The following is a 26,787-nucleotide window of genomic DNA, read 5'->3' on the forward strand; positions in this document are numbered from 1 at the left end:
TTAGATGGAATTTCTTTTGAATAAAGGTCATCCCATTAGTTCTGGTCTGTCCCTCTTGGGGAAGAGAGAACAATACTGCTCCATCCTCTATATCAGGGTCCCCAACCTTCTTATCACCGGGGTCTGGTCAACGCTTGACAGTTTTACTAAGGCCCGGGGGGGGTAGTCTTTTGCCAAGGGAGGTTGCTGCTGCTGCCTGAGCCCCTGCTCCACTTGCTTTCCCGCCGGCACCCCTAACTTCCCACTGCCTGCTGGGGGGCGCTGCCAGCAGCAGCTGCGCAGTGCCACGCCAAGGGGGAACCCCAGCCATGGCAGCCTCTGGAGAACAGCAAAGGTGAGCCAGCGGCAGAGTGGCAGGGCAGCCCCTGAGGCAGCAGCCAGGGAGGAGGACGAGGAGGAGCCGCGGCCCGGTACCAACTGATCTATGGACCGCTACCGGTCACCAGACCGAGAGTTGGGGACCACTGCTTTATATGGCACTCTTTTAAATACTTGAAGATGGTTATCAGATCCCCTCTCAGTCATCTCCTCTCTAGGCTAAACAGACCAAGCTCACCCAACCTTTCTTCATATGTCTTGGTCACCCAACCTTTCTTCATATGTCTTGGTCTCCAAACCATCTTTGTTGCCTTCCTCTGGACACATTCAAATTTGTCTATATTCCTCTTCAATTGGGGGTGACCAAAACTGAACACAGTCCTCCAAGTGAGGCCGAACCAGAGCAGAGTAAAGCGGTACCATCACCTCCCGTGATCTGGACACGATACTCCGTTTGATACAGCCTAAAATCCCATTTGCCTTTTTAGCCATTGAGTCACACTGAGTCACACTGCTGTATGGTCTACTAATGTATGGTCTACTAAGACTCCTAGATCCTTTTCGCACATACTACTGCCAAGACAAGTCTCCCCCATCTTATATTGGTATATTGGGTTTTTCCTACCTAAATGCAGAACTTTACATTTATCCCTATTGAATTTCATTTTATTCAGTTTAGCCCACTTCTCGAGCATATCATGATCATCCTGTATTCTGTTGCTGTCTTCAGTTGTGTTTGCTACTCCTCCCAGTTTAGAATCATCTGCAAATTTAATAAGTATCCCCTCTAATCCCTCATCCAAATCATTTATAAATATGTTGAACAACACAGGCCCCAGAACAGATCCTTGCGGTACTCCACTTGTCACTCTTTTCCAAGAAGATGCTGAACCATTAACAAGTACCCTCTGGGTACGATTTGTCAACCAGTTATTGATCCACCTGACATAATTAGGATCCATACCGCATTTTAAGAACTTTGTCAACAAGAATATCATGTGGAACCTTATCAAAAGCTTTACTGAAATCCAGATAAACTATGTCCACGGCATTCACCTGATCCAGCAAGGTAGTCACTTTCTTGAAAAAAGAGATAAGGTTGGTCTGTCATGACTTGTTCTAGCAAAACCCGTGCTGAGTCTTAGTAATCACAGCTCTCAGTTCCAGCTGCTCAAGGACTAAGTGTTTGATTATTTGTTCCAAAATTTTGCCAGCTACAGATGTCAAGCTGACGGGTTGATAATTACCTGGATCCTCCTTTTTCCCTTTCTTGAAGATGGCGACAACATTTGCCCGCCTGCAATCATCTGGCACTTCACCTGTTCTCCAAGAAGTGTCAAAAATAATGGACAGAGGTTCAGAGATGACATCTGCAAGTTTTTTTAGTACCCTTGGATGCAGTTCATCTGGCCCAGAAGACTTTGTTTCATTTAAAGAAACTGGGTGTTTGTAGACTGTTCCAGCAGTGATCCTAGGCCACCATTCCCGTTCCCCGTGTTGTGTTACATTTTTGCCACATTGATAAAATAAAACATTGATAAAATAAAACAGTAAGCTCTTGGAAGGCGGGCTGTGTCCGGGATGAGGAAGGGTGCCGATTGGCCCCTTCCCCCAGACAGACTATCGGAGGGACCAATCGGCAGGCGCAAAGCGCCTGCCGATTGGTCCCTCCGATTCCTTGCCGGAGCAACTGCGAGCCCTGCAAAGCGCCTCCCGCCGCGTCAGGCCGCCGGCTACTGAGTCCCCGGCAGCCGCATGCTGGGCGGCTGCTGGGGGCTCCCATCCGTTCTTCAGACGGACCTCCAAAAATGGCCGCCGCCAGCCAGCCAGCGGAGCCCCCAGCAGCCGCCCAGCGTGCGGCTGCCGGGGACTCCCGTCCGTTGTTCCGACGGACCTCCAAACATGGCCGCCGCAGCCAGCCGCCGCCGCCAGCCAGCCGAGGATGCCCCGACACTGCGAAGCTGCTCCGCCGGCCGGGAGAAGGCTGGCCGGCCCGCTCCGCCGGCTGGGGGAAGGCTCCTGAGAGCCTCGGGTGGGGGTGGTCCCTGATTACAACAAAACTTCCAAAATGGCCGCAGACGGAGTCGCCTCGCAGCCGAGGATGACCCACCGCCGCCGCTCTGCCTCAAGCCACCAAAACTCCAGGATTCCTGCCACTCGCCAGCCGCTCGCAAGCCACTCCAGGTAGTCCCCCCCCATACCACTCTCACTGCTAGCGCCCATTGCATTTCAAAGTGCAATGGGCTTTTTTACTAGTCTGTTATAATTTGACTTTCTTGTCCTCGCAGTGATCCTATGGTGTCCCTATTTTTTTTCTTGCTTGAAATATAACTAAAGAAGCCTTTTTTATGTTTAGCATTTATTGCTAGCCTAAGCTCATATTGAGATTTAGCTTTTCTACCACCCCCACACCCCTACAGTTATTGGTTATTTGTTTATGCTCATCCTTGGTAATAAGACCTTCCTTCCATTTCCTAAATGACTTTTTTATTCCTCAAATCTTTTGACAATTTCTTATTGAGCCAACTTGGCTTCCTTAGGCTCCTTCCATCTTTTCTTCTCAAGGAAATTATTTGTGATTGAGCCTTCAGTATTTCACTTTTAAGAAACTCCCATCCCTCTTGGACTCCCATCTCTTTACATCTTTCTGACCACGGGACTCTATGCAACATACCTTTAAGTCTGTGAAAATCAGCTTTCCTGAAGACCAGTCTATGCGTACGACTACATAAAGGTTTTCTCTTTTCCACGATTGAAAATTCCAGAAGCATATGGTCACTGCTACCAAGTGTGCCCTCTCCCCAGAACAGACACCTTATGAGGTAAGTGAGGCTGATAGACCTCTGAAAGACCTGCTCTGTGAGAACAGCTCTAACAGGACAGTGACTAGCCCAGGGTCACCCACCTGGCTGCATGGCTGCTCTTAACTACTACACCGACCTGTAACAGCAACAGTTACAGGTATGTGCAGCACTGGGTTTTTTCACTTTTATGCCAGTTTGACACTATTTCTTACAAAGACAGATCTTGCACATTCAGCTCCCTGCCTCAGCAGCTATTAATTGTGTGTCGATATTGCTATGAACATAATTAAGCTTTTTGCATTATATTGCAAATCCTCCAAGTGACACCAGCATTTAGGCAACACCTGTGTGCCACAGATGGGCAAAGAGCTAGCATATGTAAGGTTTCATAGAGCCCAACTATCATGAGTGCTGGACCTATTTTTTTATCCATTTCAGTGGGCTGGCATCCATTTAATGGGTAACTAGCATCATTGTCAAATTGATTTAAGTTGGTTTGTAGATTAGGCAATCCAAGTCCATTTATATAATGTTATACAATAAAAATGTGTTAGCTCATTACCTTTTTATTACTTAGTTGTTCAAGAGCAAGAGTCTCGTTCTTAAAGAATAGTATAATTTTGTTTAACTTCTTTCCTGTATCTGTATAACCCTGATGGTGTTGTGCGTTTCACAGGACCCCTCCTCTGCTTGCTTTTTGAGCTGACATTCCTAATAGCCGTCTTAAATTCTTGGCTTTGTGTTAGCTTAGGTTGGATCCCTTCTTTCAGCTCAGACTTAAAGCAAGCCCCAATGTGGCCAAGCATAACATTTTATTTTAATGTAATCTTTCATTCCATACTTGCCACCCCTTACAAGGGCGTTGCGATATATAATTTTTGGCCATAAACCGCTGAGTCCTAAACACACCCTCTCGTTGCTCCCTTACAGCTCCCTTCCAAAGCACTAAACTTCTCTGCATTGTGAACTTGAATAGGAGGTACTGGAGTAACCCACCACCCAAACATACAGACTGAAGATTCTTTTCATGCTATTGGCAGGGGGTGGGTGGGGGGTAGGGGTCTAGAAGGTATGTTTGGTCGTATTTCTCGAATAAATTAGATGTGTAGGTCATTTTGAACTACCAGATTTGTTTTGGCTCTGCAGAAAAACAAAATAGCTGTTGAGTTTCTGCATAAGAATTGTGTAAAATGAAGCCTGAAAAGCACTAAAGAATCATTGCTATATGCCATATAACAGAAATGTCCATGTCCAGTATGAGCATTCTACTTTCCTGTGTCTTCTCTGGCAGTAGCTCAGTCCATACCTTTATTTTGCAGGATTGTATACCTTTCCACATGCACTTCCTTGACCTGCCAACTCAGCAATCACATTTGTACACTACATATTATTTTCCTATATGCTGCTATATACTAGTCAACACTTTAAATCATTAAAAATTTAAATTTAGAAATAATTTTGGTTTTAAAACACTGCTGTTCCAACTAAAGGTGCACATCAATGTGTCCTGCCATTACTAACTACATCTGGACTTAATTGGCTCCCCTGGAATGCATAGAAGAGTTGGTTTTTATAACTTGCTTTTCACTTCTCATAGTGGCTTATAATTGCTTTCCCTTCCTCTCCACACAACAAACTATGAGGTCAGTGGGGCTAAGAGAGCTCAGACAGAGCTGCTGTGTGATAACAGCTCTTACAGGACTGTGACAGGTCATCCAGCTGATTTCATGTGGTGGAATAGAGAATCAAACCCAGTTCTCCAGATTAGAAGCCGCCACTCTTAACCATTACACCAAGCTGGTTCTCAACCCTGTTGGTTCCAGTACCAAAGTCTTGTTCTGGGCCACTGTCCGCCTGACAGTTTGTGTTTTAAAATACTTTTATAATGTTCGCTAGATTGGAACTGTAAATAGAAATGCCCACGTCTACATTTGTAGTCAGAAAATTTAGTATTTCCAGTATTTTAAAATCGCAACATTAATTAGCAGCCTTGAAGGTCTACTGCCATTAAACGTAAATTGTGTGCAACATGTAAAATTGTAGTATATTTTGGTTCTGCCTTTCTTTTTGGAGAAGCCAAAACTGAGCTAATTCTCTATTTATTGGAGGTTGTCACTTTTCTAAAGAGTACAGCTCTGGATTTACAGTGCAGTCCTGACCTGAAAGATACCCTTCTAAGTTCGCCAAAGTTGGTTGACTTTGAAGGGTATGACTCTCTGCTATTGATTTGGTAGACTCAATTTAGTATGCATAGTTAAGTCATCACATTACACCTTCAGATATTCTTCAACTGAGTTGTGAAGCTAGATACAATGTGCAGTAAATCTGAGGCATCCCGTTCATTATCCAAAATAATCTTTGTAAGTTGGTCCACAAAAGTAGCTCTTTTCTTTCCTCTGCTTACTTATGCCTATGTTAAACTTTTCAGATATATGAATGGATTGAAATAAATACATCTAGTTCTCTTCAGTTTATAAAACATTGTCTGTCACTAGACAAGAAGTCAGCCCACCCCTGAGTAGTTCTAGCTATATATATATTTAAACAAATTATCTTGGGGCAAGGTCCGAACATAGTTAGTTATTATAGGCCAATATCATTATTAAACAATTATCAACTTTTTACAATAATATTAGCTGAGAGACTGAAAAGTATTTAAAACAATGTTATACATGAAGACCAATCTGGACTTCTATTGAAAAGGCAGTAAAAAGTATGCCCAGACAGTAATTGATTTGGTTATTTGGAAAAACACATTGAAAAATAAGCAGCTATGATTTTACTCAACACATAGAAAGCTTTTGATAATTTGAATTGGGATTTTATAATTAAGATGTTAGTGAATATGAAGTTCGGTGAACATTTTATAAAATGGATAAAAGCAGTTTATACAAAACCAGACCACAAGAAGAATAATGAATGGGGATTTAACAAAACAATTTGAAATTCAAAGGGGAACCGAACAAAGTTGTTCATTGTCACCATTGTTGTTCATTTTAGCCTTAGAAAATTTAAACAGAAACATAAGACATAAGAAAACATAAGAAAAAAATATGGGGCTTACAATTAAGAAAGGCATATAAACCAAAAGTCTTTTTAGATGATCTAGTCATAATGCTGGAAGAACCACTACATAGAATAGAGCTATTAGTGCAAAATTTAAAGAATTTGGCACTCTAGCAGGGTTAAAAATAAAAATAATTTTTTTTGTTTAGAATATGAATATGGAAGATCAACAAAAAATTGTGCATAAAACAGGTTTCCAAGTGGAATTTAGGGTAACATACTTGGGTATTACATTGACAAACAATAATGGTATGCTTTTCCAAAATAATTATGTAAAGGTATAGAATCTAAAAAGACGTTAAAATGGGAGAAATTGAGATTTACCTTTGGGGGAGGATTGCAGTGATTAAAATTAATGTATTACCCAAACTGTTATATTTGTTCCAGACTGTACCTATAATAACACCAGATGTATCTTTTAAGCAATGGCAAAAAGTCATGTAAAATTTATTTGGCAAGAGAAGAACCACCGAGTAAAATTTAAAATATCACAAGATGCAAAAAAAAAAGAGTGAGTTTGGATGTACCAGATTTGAAATAATTCTATGAAGCATGTAGCTTGGTTACAAGAATGGATAATGTTGAGAAATGAACGATTGTTGGAACTTGAAGGTCATGATGCAAGATTCAGATGGCATAGATATTTGTGGTGCGATAAGATAAAAGTTAATGTTTAATTTAAAAATAATAATTTGCATTGTTGAGAATTTGGAATAAGAATAGGAAAAGGTTCTATACTAACATTCTTCTATGGATATCTACACAAGAAGCCTTTAGAAATGATTTTGAGAGACAAATGGTTAACTTACCAAGATATTTTGATATTTTCGTAAGGAGAATTTAAGATGAAATCAAGAGAAATGTTAAGAGAAGGTTATGACTGTCAATGGTTCTTTTATGTAGAATTAGTAGTAAGATTTAAAATGGATAAGAAAATGTATGGTTTTGATAATACTAAAAATGTTTTTGAAACTGAACTATGTACAAATTATGATCATGTAATTATAACAATGTACAAGATTTTATTGAAATTTGAGATAGAAGATGAACAACTAAAGGAACGTATAGTTAAGTGGCATAGAAATTTTGGGTATAATGTACAAATGGATCAATGGGAAAGAATGTGGAATAAGGGGATTCAATTTACAATGTGTGTTAGTTTAAAATAATTTTTATAGACTGTTGTATAGGCAGTATTTGACAACAAACAGATTTTGTAAAATGTATTTTTAAAAATTATTTATTATGTGATTTATCCCACCACTTCCATTCCAATGGCTCATGGCGGGTCATAAAGTCCTCAGTAAAAACCTATTAACCCCCATTAAAAGGACATTCCAAATACAATAAACACGGTAAAAGCATAGCAAACTAAATGATCTTGAAATAACTTGATCCCCCACCCAGCAATCTAATAACTCACTATAGGGGACGTAGAGGGAAGCCCTAGCTGACGCTAGCCCTGGGGAGGGGAGGCATGATCTTCCTCACTGCCCTGGCCTCAACCATAGACCTAGTGGAAGAGTTCTGTTTTACAGGCCCTGAGGAAAGCAGAAAGCTCCTGCAGGGCCTGCAGCTAACCCAGGAATTCATTCCACCATGTCAGGCCCAGGACTGAAAAAGCCCTGGCCCTGGTTGAGGCCAGCCGTGCCTCTCTAGGTCTGGGAATCACCAATATATCAGTTCCCACAGAGTGTAAAGCCCTGTGGGTGACATAGAGCAACAGGCTGTCCCTCAGATATGTGGGGCCCAGACTGTGAAGGGCCTTGAAGGTGAAAACCAAAAACCTTGAACTTGATCTGGGCCACAACTGGCAACTGATGCAGCTGCCTCAGCACAGGTTGGATATGGGCCCTCCCAGATCATAGATCATATTACTTAAGCCTTCTTTCAATGCTATTTTGGACCTAATTAGGCAAGATAATCAGAATCTTAGGTCGGATTCACCAGAAGAAATTAATTTATTCATTCCTTCAGAGGCATTTCAATCCACTCTCTATAAAGAACAGCATACCTCTGAAGGGGAAAGTTTGTAGTGTTGGCATTCAAAAGGCTGTGTTACTCCATGTAAATTTCTTGTTGAGGTCTCCATGACCATGAACTACAATTCCCATGAATGCCAGCAGCATGTACCAAAGTGCTGGTCAGGTGACATTGCAGCTGACCATGGTCTGCCAATGAGCATCTAGCACAATGGAGGAAGTGACCCCCTTTAAGGATTTGATGTCATAAATCTTTCAAATGCGTAATCGTATCGAGGAAATTGCAGTATCAGGCATAAACATGACAATTTTAAATAATAATTTAAAAGAGTCAACGTGTTGACTTCAATGAAAGCCTGTATGTACATAATAGCCCCTGTTGGGAAACCAAGCTGCTCTGGGAGAAAATCCATTTATGTTCAAAAGCAAGCACTTGGATATATCTGGGGCCTGTTTAGGGGGAGCAGGATGAGGATAATGATGTTTTAGCCACTGGATCTCCAGTAGCTAGGCTGTGTAAATGCCTGGGGACATCTCTATGCCTTTATGGCCTTCCCAACTGGGGGGCAACTGTCCCCCAGCTTTAGAAACCCTTTAAGGGATTTGGGGATGAGGACTCAGGGGGCATGCCCTCACTCCAAGTGGCAGAAGGAACCACACAGTACTCTATCCAAACGTGGAGTCCCACATTCTGCCATCTCATGGTTCTCTCCCATTGCCCTTATGTTGCATCACGGCTCCTTCAGCAGTAACCAATAAAGATGAGGCCACTTCGCCCAAGATGTTGACTGCCTTTTGTGCATGCCTGTTTTTTGGGGAGGGATTTGCCTTGACACCTTCCTGATCACCTTAGATGCTGGAACCACAAACCATTTACCCACTTAAATCTATCTTCATAGGGGGGAAGGGTTAATTCTTTCAATCCCAGTTCATCTTAAAACAGCCTTTCTCAACATTTCTTACCTTTGAGAAACCCCCTTCTTACCATTGAGAAATCATGCAGAATATGGTTGGGAAGTATAGCTGTGTACACACATGCCTTGGGGCCCCTCCTCCCCTTCCCATCCACTCCAGGCCCATTATTGCTATTTTGAGAGGGGTGGATGGGTCAACAAAACTATATATGGTCATAGAATCATAGAGTTGGAAGGGGCCATACAGGCCATCTAGTCCAATCCCCTGCTCAACACAGGATCAGCCCAAAGCATCCAAGAAAAGTATGTATCCTGCCTTTGCTTGAAGACTGCCAGTGAGGGGGAGCTCACCACCTCCTTAGGCAGCCTATTCCATTGCTGAACTACTCTGACTCTGAAAATTATTTTCCTGATATCTAGCCTATATCGTACTTGAAGTTTAAACCCATTACTGCATGTCCTGTCCTCTGCAACGGGAACAGCATCCTGCCCTCCTCCAAGTGACAACCTTTCAAATACTTAAAGAGGGCTATCATGTCCCCTCTCAACCTCCTTTTCTCCAGGCTGAACATTCCCAAGTCCCTCAACCTATCTTCATAGGGCTTGGTCCCTTGGCCCCAGATCATTCTCGTCGCTCTCTTCTGTACCCTTTCAATTTCATCTAGGTCCTTCTTGAAGTGAGGCCTCCAGAACTGCAAACAGTACTCCAGGTGTGGTCTCACCAGTGCTGTATACAATGGGACTATGATTTTGATGTGATGCCCCTGTTGATACAGCCCAAAATGGCATTTGCCTTTTTTACCGCTGCATCACACCGCCTGCTCATGTTTAGTTTACAATCCACAAGTACCCCAAGGGCTCGTTCACACACAGTGTTACCTAGAAGCATATCCCCCATCCAGTAGGCATGCTTTTCATTTTTCTGACCCAGATGCAGAACTTTACACTTATCTTTATTAAATTGCATCTTGTTCTCATTTGCCCATTTTTCCATTGTGTTCAGATCTCGTTGAACTCTGTCTCTAGCTTCCGGAGTAGTTGCCAGTCCTCCCAATTTGGTGTCATCTGCAAACTTGATGAGTAGTCCCTCCACCCCCTCATCTAGATCATTAATAAATATGTTAAAAAGTACCGGGCTGAGCACCAAGCCCTGAGGTACCCCACTACTCACCTCTCTCCAGTCTGATGAAACACCATTGACAACAACTCTTTGAGTGCGGTTCTCTAACCAATTCCCTATCCACCTAACTATCTGAAAATCCAGATTGCAGTCCTTCAACTTATCCACCATCATGGGGAACCTTATCAAAAACTTTACTAAAATCTAAGTAAACGACATCAGCTGAATTTCCACGATCCAGCAAACCTGTTAAAAGGTAAAGGTAAAGGTATCCCCTGTGCAAGCACCGAGTCATGTCTGACCCTTGGGGTGACGCCCTCTAGCGTTTTCATGGCAGACTCAATACGGGGTGGTTTGCCAGTGCCTTCCCCAGTCATTACCGTTTACCCCCCAGCAAGCTGGGTACTCATTTTACCGACCTCGGAAGGATGGAAGGCTGAGTCAACCTTGAGCCGGCTGCTGGGATTGAACTCCCAACCTCATGGGCAAAGCTTTCAGGCGGCTGCCTTACCACTCTGCGCCACAAGAGTTACTTGGTCAAAAAATGAATCCAGGTTGGTCTGACAGGACCTGTTGGAGACAAATCCATGCTGACTTCCTTGGCTCACCAAATTGTCCTCCAGATGTTCCTATGAAGACCCTAGCAGCTGCATTTTGTACCAGCTGTGATTTCCAGGTCAGGGAATACGGAGGACCAGAGATCTCTTCAAAAAAATTGGAGATATGAAGAGAACAATTCATGCAAAGATGGGTATGATAAAGGACCAAAATGGTAAGGACCCAACAGAAGCAGAAGAGAGTTTAAAAAGGTGGCAAAATTATACAGAAGAACTATACGAGAGTGAGCTTAACATCCCTGATAACCACGAGGGGGTAGTCACTGACCTGAAGCCAGATCTGGAATGTGAAGTCAAATGGGCCTTAGGAAGCCTTAGCAACAATAAATCTAGTGGAGGTGACAGCATTCCAGTTGAACTATTCAAAATCTTAAAAGACGATGCAGTAAAAGTATTACACTCAATATGCCAGCAAATTTGGAAAACTCAGCAGTGGCCACAGTATTGGAAAAGGTCAGTTTACATTCCAATCCTAAAGAAGGCCAATGCCAAAGAATGTTCAAACTACCGCACCATTGCACTCATTTCTCATGTTAGCAAAGGTATGCTCAAAATCCTACAAGCTAGGCTCCAGCAATATGTGGACCGAGAACTTCCAGAAGAACAGGCAGGATTTTGAAGAGGCAGAGGAACTAGAGATCATATTGCCAACATACGCTGGATCATGGAGAAAGCTAGGGAGTTCCAGAAGAACATTTACTTCTGTTTCATTGACTATGCTAAAGCCTTTGATTGTGTGGAGCACAACAAATTGTGGCAAGTGTTTAAAGAGATGGGAATACTGGAGCATCTTATCTGTCTCGAGAAACTTGTATGCAGGTCAAGAAGCAACAGTGAGAACAGTGCATGGAATGACTGATTGGTTCAAAATTGAGAAAGCAGTTCGGCAAGGCTGTATACTGTCGCCTTGCCTATTTAAGTTGTATGTGGAGCACATCATGAGAAAGGCGGGGTTAGATGAGTCACAAATTGGGATCAAGATTGCAGGGAGAAATATCAACAACCTCAGATATGCAGATGATACCACCCTAATGGCAGAAAGCGAAGAGGAACTAAAGAGCCTGTTGATGCGGGTGAAGGAGGAGAGTGCAAAAGTTGGCTTGAAACTCAAAATCAAGAAAACAAAGATCATGGCATCCAGCCCTCTGAATTCCTGGCAAATAGATGGGGAAGAAATAGAGGTGGTGACAGGTTTTATTTTCCTGGGCTCCAAGTTCGCTGCAGATGGGGACTGCAGCAAAGAAATTAAAAGATGCTTGCTCCTGGGGAGGAAAGCTATGGCAAATCTAGATAGCATCCTAAAAAGCAGGGACATCACCCTGCCAACAAAAGTGCGTTTAGTCAAGGCTATGGTATTCCCAGTTGCAATGTATGGCTGCAAAAGTTGGACCATAAGGAAGGCCGAGCTTCAAAGAATTGAGGCTTTTGAACTCTGGTGCTGGAGAAGACTCTTGCGAGTCCCTTGGACTGCAAGGCGAACAAATCGGTCAGTCCTCGAGGAGATCAGCCCTGACTGCTCCTTAGAAGGCCAGATCCTGAAGATGAAACTCAAATACTTTGGCCACCACATGAGAAGGAAAGAATCCCTGGAGAAGAGCCTAATGCTGGGAGCGATCGAGGGCAAAAGAAGAAGGGGACGACAGAGAATGAGGTGGCTGGATGGAGTCACTGAAGCAGTAGGTGCAAATTTAAATGGACTCCGGGGAATGGTAGAGGTCAGGAAGGCCTGGAGGGTCATTGTCCATGGGGTCGTGATGGGTCGGACACGACTTTGCACCTAACAACAACAACAATGTATTTTAATGGGTATGATAAATGAAGACCAACCTGTATTTTAAAGACTTTTTAATGTCTATTCTTTCTATTGCTTTTTTTCTTCCCAGTTTTTATGTTATTTTAAAAGTCAGTTTTTTTCTTTTTATTTCTGGTTTTTATGTAATTAAAAACTTGTAATAAAAACTAAAATTAAAAAACACACACAAAACATCTGTACCAGGCAGGAAGAGAAAGCCCCCTGCCTGATCTTCTGAAAATCACTGCCTGTTCTGCTAGACCAGGGTTCTCAACCAGGGTTTCCTGAAACCCTTTTTTTTTTTTTTTTTACTGCCCTGGAAGGGTTTCCTGAATGGGTGGGAGTTAATTTATGTATGAGTTAAATATACATAATGTATGTATGTGTTTATTGGATGTTATGGTCATGTAACATGGTAATGTTATCGTCATGTAACATTTATTGGATGTTATGGTCAAGAGGAAGAGCCTCTTGTGGCGCAGAGTGGTAAGGCAGCAGACATGCTGTCTGAAGGTTTTCCCGTGAGGCTGGGAGTTCAATCCCAGCAGCTGGCTCAAAGTTGTCTCAGCCTTCCTACCGAGGTCGGTAAAATGAGTACCCAGTTTGCTGGGGGGGGGGGGGGTAAACGGTAATGATTGGGGAAGGCACTGGCAAACCACCCCGTATTGAGTCTGCCATGAAAACGCTAGAGGGTGTCACCTCAAGGGTCAGACATGACTCGGTGCTTGCACAGGGGATACCTTTACCTTTATGGTCATGTTGACCCACCCATCTCCCAAAGCAGCCATTAATGGCCCTGGAGGAGGTGGGAAGTGGAGGGCCATGTACACAACTATGCTTAGAATCATACAATTGGAAGAGGCCTCCAGGGTCATCTAGTCCAGCCCCCTTCAGAATGCAGGAACTCATAACTACCTGACTTCCCACAGTGACCCCAATTTCATGTCCAAGTGATCTCTCCCCCCCAAAAAAAATCTCCAGGATCCAACCTGCCTTGAAGGAAATTCACCTACATCCCACAGTGGCAATCAGCAGTTCCCTGGGTATGCAAGAAAGGGCCATGAGACAAACACTAGTACATCCCTTCCTGCCTATAACTATATTCTGCATGATTGCACCATTCTTGAAGCCTGAAGACTGTTTCAGAGGTTTCTCAACGCTAAAATAAATTGAAAAAGGCTGTGCTAGATAGTACTGTACAGGAGGCCCAGTGATCTGTGACTAGTAGATACCTTAAAATGTTGCTGTGCACCTACTGCAAAGAGTATACTTTCCGTAACCTTGCTTTCTCGGATCAGCAATTAGTTGACTCTTGGTTCCTAAAAATATACTACTGTATCACATAGTGCTAGAAAAAAATAAATTAAATATTGGATAAGAAGCTAAATATATATATGCTTGAATATATAATTATCTGCTATGATTCCTTAAATTGTGGGCTTTGCATATGCCTGTTTCTTTTTTATTATACCTTCTGAGCTTTTTGTTCACATCAACTAAAGCATCCCTGGAAAGGCTGATTCATTTTTTTTCTTTCAGTTTGAAGTAGGATTCCCATATGCACCTCCCCCACCCGAGGCCTTTTAATTGAAGAATCAGAAGCTTAAATGATGTCATGAAGATTTTGACACTTAAGTTATCCTGCCAAACTATGATTTGCCATTACATAAAGCAACATGAGGGATTCTTGGGTTCTCATGCTTCTTCCCCCCCCCCTTTTTTTTTCATCAGTCAGAATTCTTGATGGTTCGTACCTCCCATGTGCTTGGACCTGAGGTGCAGATGTGTGTGTGTGTGTCGTTCTTTCTCTCCCTCTCGCTGCATGTGTGCCTCGCAGCAGGAGGCATAGCAGGTAATTAGGGCTCCTTCTTAGGAGAGAAGGAGAGCTGGTGTGCAGTTTGGGGCAGCTCTCTCTGTCTCTCCCTCCATCGCAGCAGCGGCAGATCTCTCTGTGTCTCTCTTCATGGTAGCAGGAGCGATAGCATGTAATTAGGGCCCTTAGGAGAGAAGCAGGGCTGGTCAGCAGCTTGGGGCTGCGCTCTCTGTCTCTCCCTCTGTCGCAGCAGGGGCGACTCTCTGTGTGTCTCCATGGCAGCAGGAGCGATAGCAGGTAATTAGGGCCCTTCTTAGGAGAGAAGCAGGGCTGGTCAGCAGCTTGGGGCAGCTCTCTATGTCTGTCTCTGCCTCACTCACAGCAGGAGTGATAGGAGGGGATGAGGACCCGTGTTCAGTCTGCCAGGGCTCTGTGTGTCTCTCTGTGACTCAGCTGGCATGGCTGAGGGAGTGAGGGCAGGAGCTGTAGGGGCTGGGCCAATCAGGGTGCAGCCAGTGTTTCTGGCTGCACTCTGATTGGCCCTATTCCAACTTGGACAGTCGGACACGTTCCACCCCCAGGGCTGTTTCATAGAGGAACCATGGATAAGTTTGTGTGTGTGTGTGTGTGTGTGTTTGTATGTGTGTGTGTGTGTGTGTATATATATATGCTGCTGACCAGCCCTGCTTCTCCTAAGAAGGGCCCTAATTACTTGCTATCGCTTCTGCTACCATGGAGACACACACACACACACACACACACACACACACACAACTATATTTTTCTTTGTTCCCTATGAATCAGGATTCCCTGCATGAATTTAAACTGGGTATGTCCAGACAGGGAAAATAGCTTTTGCCCTGTTTCCTTGCTATTATCACCACTTATAAACAGATGAGGTCTGCTTGATCAGACCAGTGGTCCATCTAATCTACTTTTCCTTCTTATATAGAGAGTTACTCTTGAGAGCCATAAATAGGGCAGAGAGTCCAAGGACTCCCAAATACATTGTTTTCTGGCCCTGTGACTCAAATTGTACTGCCTTTTAATGTGGAAATTCCTTTTAGCCATCAAGTCCAGGAGCCAAACTGATAGTTCTACCCTTTGTGAATCTGCATAATCCTCTTTTAAAACCATCTGCTCCCTTGTCCATCTCTACATCCTCTGGCAGTGAATTCCACACTATAATCACTCATTGGATTAAAAATAAGGATGGAAAATTGGCTTTTGTCCTTAAAGTGATGCTGGATGGAACCTGTATTGAAGAAGGTGTGAGGATTTGCTTTAGGATTTAAGACATTTACGATGTGAACTGAAATAAGATGTTTCCGGGGGGGGGTGGAAGTTTAGAAGAAAGTACTGGTGTGTTTGTGGCAGTGACTGGGTACAGAACTGAACCAATAACAAATACAAGCTGTCTCACTGTGCAGCCTAGCCTAGCTCTAAGAACATTAAACATGCTTACATCAGAATATCTTGACTTTTTCATAGTCTATTTCTTTTCAGAATCCAGACATGCTTTTAAACTGTTGGTTTGTTCCTTTACTGGCTGTTTGTGTAAGCCTTTTGGAATTTAACAAAAATTTTAAAGTAGAATTTTGTGACGTTTAAGAGGCTAACTGTTCCTCAAGCTCATGTAATGCCAAGTTTGTTACTTAAATAATATTTTCTTATTTGTAAAAATAGGTTGTGAAGATGAGAAGAGACGTGAAGAAGGCCAGAGTTTTAACAATGTTGTGACGTTTAAGAGGCTAACTGTTCCTCAAGCTCATGTAATGCCAAGTTTGTTACTTAAATAATATTTTCTTATTTGTAAAAATAGGTTGTGAAGATGAGAAGAGAAGTGAAGAAGGCCAGAGTTTTAACAATCCGCAGGCTAACTCGACACATTGCAAAACTGAAAGCAAAAAAGTGAGCTATTTTCTTTTTTTTTTCCTTTATGGATTTCATTTTAAAATGTGGTTCTATCCAGTGTCACAGTAACTAATTTCTGAGTTAGCGCTTCTTCACACACAAAATATCAGAAATATAGTACATCTCTGCTTTTCCTTCCCTGCAGCATACACGTTTGACTCTGGGAAGCAGGACTTCTGTGTAGTAATAACTGTGTGGGCCAGGGGTGTATTGAGATGAGGAAAGGGTGTATTCAGCTGGGGTATAAATGCATAAATAAGTAGGTAATGGTGCCGATAGCTGACACTGAGAGAAAATAGCTTGCCAAAGGCTTCCTAGCAAATTTGTATACGATGCAATATTTGAAATTTGCATAAGATACAGAATCTCGTATTACAGAATACTACTGTGTATGAGCACTAATAAAAAACATTGTTGTGATTCCTTAAAGATTTTCACATAGGCATTCACGAACTATAGCTTGCTTCTTGGTAGGCATGAACATGTTCTCAACAAATGTATATATAAGCAGAGGCAAAAATGGAATGGAAGCTATTGGCATTCAGTAGCATGGCCTTTTTACAACGTGATATATGGAACATAATAAATGTGCTATAATGGTGTTAATTGTATTTCTCATTCAGGGGTACTGAAGATGCGGTACTGAAAAATCATAAACGTGCACAGAGGTTACTGGAAGAAATTCATTCTATGAAGGTAAAATGTGCATCTGCCTTGAATTTGTCACATACTGTGCTTAAATTACAAACAGGTGCATAGGATTCTTTTGAAATGTACTTCTGTAAACTCATTTGAGATTTGTGTAGGTTGAATCTTGGCTGTCAGTGTACCATCTGAGAAAGCAACAGAATGAACTTGATGGGAGACTCTTAAATTTGGATTTTTTTGTTTAGTGCTGTAACTGTCAAGGTGCTAGATTAATTTGACTTTAGAAATTGCCAAGTTAAACTTGAGCTTTTGTCCAGCAACCTTGTAAACCTCCAATTTTAATTCCTGTTGTAAACTATTACTGTGAAGGGTCCATGCTAGTTGGAATTGCGGATGGCCATTCTAGAGGCTGACATCATTCTTCCTAGTTGCCAGATCGTTGCATTTTTAGGTTGTTCTGTCATTGTTCTAGTGTGTGGAAGTAGTAACTAACAAAATGGATTGAAACCAAACTATTTTTTTCCTTCTTTAGCCAGGGCATTCATTAGCATTTACAGGCTAGGCTGTAAAACGTCTGGCGGGCAGTTGTATAACAGAATTATTTTGGTACTAATGAGCTGCTTAATTATAGGATGATTTTTCTTTGACTTCAAGAATTACAAATATTGTACAGACTAACAAGAACTGTTATTGAGGTCTAGCCCTATGCTTAATCTGCAGGAATACTATTTTGTTCTGTTATCATAAACAGATGGCCATAATTTTGCATTGTGTATTAACACTTAGAAGAATTTCAAAACCAGAAACTTTCACCAGGTAAACAAAAATTAGAAGAAACTTACTACAGGTAACATGAACTTTATAAAAGCATAATATTTCCCCGGTTTTTTGAGTGTTTTCATGTACTGTACCTGAAAATGGATATGTTTGCAGCCCTTTTGTAACTAAATATGGAGTTGGCTCTTTAAGAAATGCATCCTGATACAGGTATAAAAGGAGCATAAAATATTCCATATAAATTATTTCAATTAAAAGCTTGTAATTGTGGAGCATGGAAGCTTAGATAAGTAGTACTCCTTTTATTTATATCCTCCTGCAGGTTTATCTGAAAACATGTTAAAAGCACACCAGCTTCTTAAAATTTGAAGATTCTGTAAACTGCTCACAATTGTTGCTGGGTATATGGGCAAATAGATAGATCCCATGGATTGTCTCTGCTAATAGTTGCACCTCTGTTTGTTAAAACAAGCCCCCCTCCCCCCAAGAGTCATTTTTTCTGAAGAGACTCTTGGGTTAGGAGAAGACGTCTTGTATGGCAGGGGTAGCTGGTAATGGAACAGATTTGTAAGATTCATCCCGTAGAATTGTGTATATTTGGTGGAATTCCTGTGTGTTAAACAGAAGAATGTGTTTAAACAGAAAATTTGTTCTCAGAGTTCAAAATGCACTAATATGGCCTGACAGAAACCTCTTTTCTTTCAATATTGTATGTTGATTTTTATTCCAGACAATTAGTGAGTCCATTCAGTAGGCAAATGATCAAGCTTCAAAGCTAGAAATGTCCTTCTCTGTGAGAAAATGACACTGGTTAAAAATTTCAGCTACGTGGATTCAAAAAACTGGGTTAATTGTTTGCAGCAGTTCTTGGAGCTATTGGAACAAAAAAAATGTTTTGGGATATTTCAAGGTTCATTTTGCCAGAGCTATATAAAACACTTATTTTAAAATTCAGGAAGGAGACAAGGAATGCTATGATCCTAGCTATTTCTTCCGTTGTGCGTGATTTATTTCATAGACATCAAAAATGGCCATAGGAGACTTTGTTAATAAGGGAGAACAATTTTCTTTGTTAAGGAATTATTTTACTTTATGTGCTAATATGAGAACAACTTTTTTTTTCTTTAAACAAATTGGCACCAGAATTAATACCAGATAGGACTAAACAGGTTCCAAGAACACACAAAGCTGTCCTTTACACATGACCTTTCTGCTTGTTCAATCAGCAAAAATGAATACAAGCACTCTGGCCATTCCTCCGTATGAGTACATGCCTTCACTATTTCCCAGTGACTGGGGATGCTACTTTCTGATTGCTTGTGACCACAGAGGTACATTCCTGTACTTGCTTCATACATAGGTGCCATACTTAATGAGCTGACAATCATGTGGAAATAGAGGTTGGAGCCCATATGTTTGTAACCATTCCTCTTATACATATGTTGACAAAACACAGAATGGTCTCATGTAGAAGGCTAGTGAATCAAGGTCATCTGTCAAAGTCAGTTTTGTCTGACTGGCTGCAGGTGAGTAGCCATGTTGTTCTGAACAGTCCTCTAGGTCTCAGGTTTTTGACTGGAGACGTTAGGATTTGATCCTGGGAATTTCAGCATGCAGAGCAAGTGCTTTTGCCACTGAACCCTATCCCAAAGGACCGTGGATTCTTCATTAAATTTTGAGGTTGGTTAAAATGGTCTGAATATTCTGTATATGAATATATAGTATTCGTTTTCTATGTACACTTGTGTTTTTACATCCTAGTAGTTCTTCATGCTGAAATTTGTCTTCATGATGTTTTAAATCATGGCAACTGTTGAAGGCAGATTGATCTTCTTGACTTACTTTCTTACTTGCTGTTATATTGGACACAGAGACCAAGTGGGCCTATGAAAAGATGTCTGAACGGTTATTTCTAGGGCTGAATTTTTGAGGCAAGCAATTCTACTGAATTACGATATTTCCTTTTTTTCTGAACATTGTTGTAGTGAAATAGCCTGTTATGTGCCATTTATTAACTTTATGGATGATGGGGATATTTATCCTTGTGCACTGTACAATTTTAGCTACAAGTAGTCAAAGAATTAGGAACAGCTCACCTGATAAGAATACCATATTATATTAAGCTATTTAATTAGGTGCTGTTAGAAGATAGATACATGCAATCTTAGCCAAAATGCCAAGATGTTAAGAGGATATCAATGTGAAGTACACTGACAATAAACAAATAACTCTTATCATTACTGCACTGAAAATTAGCCCCGCCTTACCACTTGTCCAGTGGTGGGACTAATTGCTGGTTCTGCATGAAGTCAGCGGTGAGTTGGGCCGGTCCTAGGTGTGGCCCAATTCAGGCCTTCCGTAGCCCCATGGCAAGGGAACGTGGATATTCATGTTTCCTTTTTGCTCCAGGCAGCAACAGGGCCTTTGGTGGGGCAGGCCCATGCTGCAGGGGAAGAGTTGGGCCTTCCAGGCTTCCTAAACAAGAAAAAAATGACCCCGACAGGGCCCCTTCAATGTGGCAGAACCTTTCCACCCCGACTGCCTCATCTGGAGGCAGAAATCCAGGGCAGATGGAGTGTGCTGCTGAAAATGGTTCCCCATAGGCAAACTGTCCTGTTGCAAACAGCAGCAGCCCGGCTTGGCACCGCTAGTGCAGTAAGCATCCTAGAAAGATATCTGAAGGGGGGAAATTAATAAGCTCAAGTTAGACCTTTGCTTGTTTAGGTAATAGACTCTTCTCTGTCATCTGCCACCAGTTCTGTCTCTAGGACTGGACACTAGCATCATGCTTCAGTCTTTAAGTGGGAGCTGAAGATCACTTTCCACTGTGGCACTTCAAGAGGGACACCTTTTGTCAGTTCCCGTCATAATTCAATGAGCTCCTCAAAATGCTGCCACTGGGGGGGGGGGGGGGGTTATAGGGATCTTGCAGTGTCTGAGGGAAAAGCAGGTATCTTCACAGTGGAGTAGGAATCACCCAAACCTACTCTTCCATTACCTGAAATGACCTTTTGGATCCAGTTCTCGTGATCTCAAGGATCAGCTATATTTTAAGGATGAAGGAATCAGAGTTCATATGCTCACACATAATGATAGAGCAATGCACTGTTCTCACAGTAAGGGGGGCGGGCACAATAAAATCAGAGTCCTGTAGCACCTTTAAGACCAACAAGGATTTATTCAGGGTGTGAGCTTTCGAGTGCAAGCACTCTTCGTCAGACTGTGATCTTCTTACATGACAGGGAATATATAGCAAAAATAAATTCTGTTACATCAGTTGACTGTGTCACAGCCAAATACAGCCAATGTCAAAACACCCATTCAATCCACTAGAATTAGAAGTGGGGGGGGGGGGCAGGCTTCTCTGTTTTGTTGCTTGTATGTGTTTGTGCTATGTTGCCTGTATGTGTTTGTGCACATGATTTCACTGCTGTCCATAAAAAGCTTATCAAAGGAAAAAATGTAAGATTATTGGGGAGTGGGGAAACCTCTGACCTAATGTGCAGAAATAGAAGAAGAATAGGTTCTTATAAGCCACTTTTCCCTACCAGGAGTCTCAAAGCAGCTTACAATTGCCTTTCCTTTCCTCTCCCTGCAACAGACACCCTGTGAGGTAGGTGGGGCTGAGAGAGCTCTGATATTACTGCTCTGTCAGAACAGCTTTATCAGTGCTATGGCAAGCCAAGGTCACCCAGTTAGCTACGTATGGAGGAAGAGCAAGGAATCAAACCCAGCTCCAGATTAGAAGTCCTGTTCCTATTCACGATACCAAGGTAGTTGAATAAACTAACAGGTGTTTTCCATAAAAGATATTTGTGAGGTCTCTTTATGCATTTGGCTTGGAAAATCTTGTGGCTTTTACAATGCTTCTTTGCAATGAGTGACAGTGCTCTGAGTTGCAGTCTATTCCTTCTTAGACCCTTTACTGTGCCAGGAAGATAAATTATTGCAAAGACAGGGATCCAATTGAATTTGTGATGATGCTGTATTATATTGGTTTAATATTGAATGGCGTTGCTTTAAGATAAGAAAACATGATTTGCAGATGGAATTGCCTTTTCAGTTTGGGAAGCAATGTCATAAATGTTAAGTAATAAGAGCTAATAAAATGCAGAACAGCTAGATGGTTTGGCCTTATGCCTAAAAATAAATTTTTTAAAATTTGCTTTGCATTCTGTTTTTTTTTCCCCATCATTCACAACAGGACAACTGTTCCTGGTGTTATTTGTGTTTTAGAGTTCTGTGAAATATGTTCCAGGAATCTAAAACCTGATTCCAAGAGAAGAGCTTAATTTATGTGTTTAGCGAAGACTTCCAAGGAATTGAAATTCAAAATTCCATTTAAAAAGTTGAGTTGAAAGCTTCCTACATAATTCCTAAGGGAGGGGGGAAGTGAAATATTTCTTAACATTTCATGGATTTGCAGCAGACTTTTAAAGGGAAGGGGTCTTTTTCTACTATGCTTTGCAGCAGGGTAAGCAAGCCCTGTTGTGCTATAGTTGTGGAGCAGTGATTAAAGTACTGTAGCTGTGAAATAAGAGAATTCAGGGCCAGACTAGAATTTATGGTACGGTTCTATCAGAAAAAAGTTTTGGCAGAATTGGCTGTGTGGCGTCAATGGCCAAGGATTCCAGTTCCAGGTTCCATTCATCCCCAAAATGACTCTGACTAAATAACACTTATCAGATGATTTATTCCCATTGTGGGAGCAGATGAAGGTATGGATGGGAAATAAAGGTGGATTTAGTAAACACTTGTACTTTGAATGGCATTTGAAATAGCAGTATTAGCACACCAATATTGCTATGAAATTTGCTGCCAGATTCAGAAATTGCCCATAGATTTCAGGGGAAGAAAATGGTGTTAGTCCTAGTGGACTTCTGATTGGATTTCAATCCACCAGAAGAACCTATGCTCCTTTTGAAGAGAACTCCTAATGACAAGTCCTGGAGAGTGTTGCCTTCCAGATTGAGACATTGTGGTTGTGATAGGTCATACAACATCTAGCTGTTCTGTGTGTACCACTGTCACAGAATTTTGAGGTGTGTGGCCTCCACGATGCTAATTAATGTGTGATGTGAATGTTTTAAGCAATATAAGCTTGTTTTGTGACCAGGATGCTTCTAAGCAGCAAGGTGATATCTGAAATGCCAGTTTGAATTTGATATACATATTTGTGCAAATTGTTGTTTTCACACAAACCATTTTGAATTTGCAGACTCTGCACATTCCTAATTGCTTCTATACATCTCTATTTCTGTAGCAACAAAAGAAGGAAGGTATCTTTGCTGCCATTTTGTGCCTTCTTTCACTGCTTCCCTAAAAATGGGCTTTGGTAGTGGAGTAGGGCCTGTAAATGTACTGAGCTCACAACAGCAGATGTTTCTTACCTTCCCTTTTACCCCTTAAAAAAGCTGCTGTTGACAGTATATTTAGAATAGTGTGGCAGGAGGGAACTGCAACACAAACAGGGTTTTCCGCCAAATGGACCACCCTCCATGCTGTGTGAATGAAGCTTATTCCACAAGCTCAGGTGCTGCTCACACAGGATTGAAGGAAAGGGGCTATTTTCTTTATCCTTCATCATTATCGTACTGCATGGCATATTGAGATGTCCTATGTTCCTCAACAGCATTAGGTTTTTTAGTGAATATGATCATAAGGGGGAGGTAGAGAATGATTACTGGTGTCTTATAATTAGTTGATCATTGATCCATTGAGTCAGAATTGTCTGGCCAGCAGTGGCTCTTCAGGGTCACAGATGAAGGTCTTTCACATCACCCTGATCTTCTTAACTACATCTGGGACCTTCTGTATGCCAAGCACAATCTATCAGTGAGTCACAGTCTCTTACTGAAGAGAAGGAAAGTGCCAAAGAATAAAAATAGCAGCTGTTTGCATGCACAGTTAGTTACTCCTAGTCTGTTCCTATATTTATTTAAAGGAGACAAGGACAGAAATCATCCCACTCCTTATGTCATTGGAATTGTGACTACCTAAAATTAAATAACCAGTCCGATCACACATGTTATTGCTCATAATTGTAACGATTGTGATTTTGGTGGAGATAATCTGGAATATGCTGCAAGTCAAAATTAGAGGATACTATCCCAAGTAAATGCTGACATTCAAAACCAAGGGCTTTCTAAGGAAATGAATGTTGAAGCATTATAATTTTGGCCTTTTTGATTGCCCCAGTGAATGATGTTATGACCTAGTTTCTTCCTTTTGCTGAAGATGGTTTTTGCAGTGTGATAGCTGAGATACTTTCCTGCAGTAGTTTTAAAGAGTAGTTTGAAAGAGCTACTACTTTTAACATTCCCACAAAATTACTATCTTGCTTCTGGTGCTTGCACCTTAGAGGAAAGATGGTTAGATATATTTTCCATATGTTGAATGAAGTCCTTCCAGCTGAAACTTTCTGCATTCTTCAACAGGCCTTTACAGATGTTTTATGTTGCTCTGCTTTTTGAGACTCTGTAGATAACCTCAGCTTCAATCAGAAACATGTGACTCAGATATATTCCAGTGCATATGTTCACTTTTTTATGAAGGGCCAAACTATATTTTATGTAGGTGACCCATGGACAGACCTTCCAACATTTTCTTTAACAGTAAAACATCTGTATAGGCTGCTGTTTGAATTGGGACCACAGTATTGGGGGAGGGAGTAACCCTTGATCCGAAGCCGTTTCCTCAATACATTTATTAGGGTGAAAACCTGCCCCTTGTTGTTCCACAGAATTGGGTGACCTGATAGATTATTCTAAAGATTGGCAGTGATGGCTGCAAAGAAATGTCACTATTCTGCAACTGTAGCATCCACCAGTTACGGTGGTTGCCAGTTGAATTCCGGATCAGGCTAAAGGTTCTGGTAATTACCTTCAAGGCCATACTGGTCTGGGCTCACCTGAGATTGGTGAAAGCTTGTTCTCTGGATCCTTGACCATATCTGCTAAAATCATGTGAAGACTGCATTAACAAATCTTTAGCATCTGTTATAAATTAGTATCTCGCTCCCCCATCTGCAGCCAGCTGGGTGACATTGGGCTCACTACAGCTCTGATAAAGCTGTTCTGACCTGGGTTGACCGAAGCAGCCAGGGGAGGGGAGGCACAGGTGCTGGCATGCTGTTCGGCGTGCAGGCACAGAGCTCTGCGCCTGTGTGGGTGCACCAACTGGCACGCCAGCACCCACACCTCCCCTCTCCCCTGGCGACGCTGGCTGCTTCAGGCGGGAACAGCTGCTTCGGATGCCAAAGCGCCCAACCCTAGTTTTGACTGGACAGTAATATCAGGGCTCTCTTAGCCTCAACTACCTGACAGGGTGTCTGTTGTGGGGAGAGGAAAAGGAAAGCAAATGTAAGCCACTTTGAGACACCTTTGGGTAGAGAAAAGGGGCTTATAAGAACCACCTTTTCTTCCTTGGACACTAATTATCTGCCCGCTACTTAATAAAAACATTCCATCAGAAAAATGATATGGTTAATTATTATCCTTTCTCTAATTTGCCCCTACAAAATAAAGTGGCTGAGAGAGCAGTAGCAGACCAACAGGTCTTCTTGGATAACTCATCTGTTCCAGGTCCTTATAAGTCAGGTTTCAGGCCCAGGCTATGCAACAGAGACAGTTTTGCTAGCTTTTGTTAAACTTCCTTGAGGCTTTAATACTGTAGATCAGTGGTCCCCAACCTTTCTGAGGTTGGGGACCGGCAGGGCATCGGGGCGCGGCCCACGGCCCGCACGTGCCACGCCCACAAGCCGCGCCCACACAACGGGCCGCGCCCCTGCATCGGGCCGCGCCCGCAAGCCGCACCCGCACGGGCGCGGCCCGGCCCCGATTCCCTCTCCCCGCCCTCCCGCAGTAAGAAGCTTCCCGGGCCGCAAGCTTGCGGCCTGGGAAGTTTTTTACTGCGGGGGGAAGGGCGGGGAGAGGGAGCCGCGGCCCGGCGCCATGGCCTTCGTGGCCCGGCACCGGGCCGCGGCCCGCAGGTTGGGGACCACTGCTGTAGATCATACTATCTTGTTACAGCATTTGAAGGCAAAAGGATGCACACTAAACTGGTTCAAAACATTCCTCATGGATTGAATTCAGAGTGTTGCTATTTGAAGCCAGTTTCATCAATGTGGAACCTATCCTGTGGATTTCCAAAGGGCATAATTCTATCCCCCATGCCTTTTAATCTTTTTGTAAACCCTTTAGGAGAAATCATTCATGACTTTGGAGTTTGATATCATCAATATGCAGATGATGCCCAACTCCACATAAACAAAGGAAAAGAGAGAAAAATTAATTTAAAGAGTAGATTATAAAATTATAATTATATAAACATTTATTGTGCACAGCTTTTTTTTAAATTAAGGTTGAAGACATATACACAGCCCACAGGTCAAAAATATCATATGTACCATACAATTTTCGGCTCTTGACTTAAGGTGATCCTGAGCTGTTTGACGGTTTCTTTAAACTCCCCCCCCCAGACCCCTTCCATGCACATCCCTAATCCCCTGTTCAGTTACTGACATATCTAGTGATTCATATCTAGATTACTGACTCATTCATATCTAGATTACTGACTAATCTAGACATGAAAGACATCTGCCTTGAGATTTTGGAGACCCGCTATTAGGGTGGCCAATACTAACTTTGACTAATTTTGATAAGACTCGTGGTGTAAGGCAGTTTTGTACATATATGCATACTGCTGAATTTACTAAACTGTAAAGCATCCCACAGTTGAGATACTGAGACACTGAAAGGTGAAGTAATGCTCAAAATGTAGAGGAGGAGGAGGAAGAAGAGTTGGTTTTATTATCCTGCTTTTCTCTACCAGAATGAGTCTCAACATGACTTACTGTTTCCTTCCTCTCCCCACAACAGGCACCCTGTGTGGTACGTAAGGCTGAGAGAGCTCTGACAGGGCTGTTTGGGGCAGAACAGCATTATCAGGGCTGTGATGAGCTCAAGGTCACCCAGGTGGCTGCATGTGGAAGGCAGGGAATCAAACCTAGCTCACCAGATTA

The 26,787-nt window shown here is 42.2% G+C and overlaps 1 protein-coding gene across 3 annotated transcripts in view; it reads left to right on the forward strand.

The window, feature by feature from the left end:
• SRFBP1 (serum response factor binding protein 1) overlaps positions 1–26,787 on the forward strand; it is a 57,382-nt gene that overhangs the window by 8,413 nt on the left and 22,182 nt on the right. For all 3 annotated transcript variants that reach the window (XM_077344384.1, XM_077344381.1, XM_077344382.1), the window contains exons 2-3: positions 16,249–16,337; positions 16,964–17,036. In XM_077344384.1, the coding sequence (XP_077200499.1) occupies positions 16,249–16,337; positions 16,964–17,036 (162 nt within the window). The remainder of the gene's footprint in view (positions 1–16,248; positions 16,338–16,963; positions 17,037–26,787) is intronic.

Source organism: Paroedura picta, chromosome 7, assembly GCF_049243985.1.
Source record: "Paroedura picta isolate Pp20150507F chromosome 7, Ppicta_v3.0, whole genome shotgun sequence".
NCBI lineage: Eukaryota > Metazoa > Chordata > Lepidosauria > Squamata > Gekkonidae > Paroedura > Paroedura picta.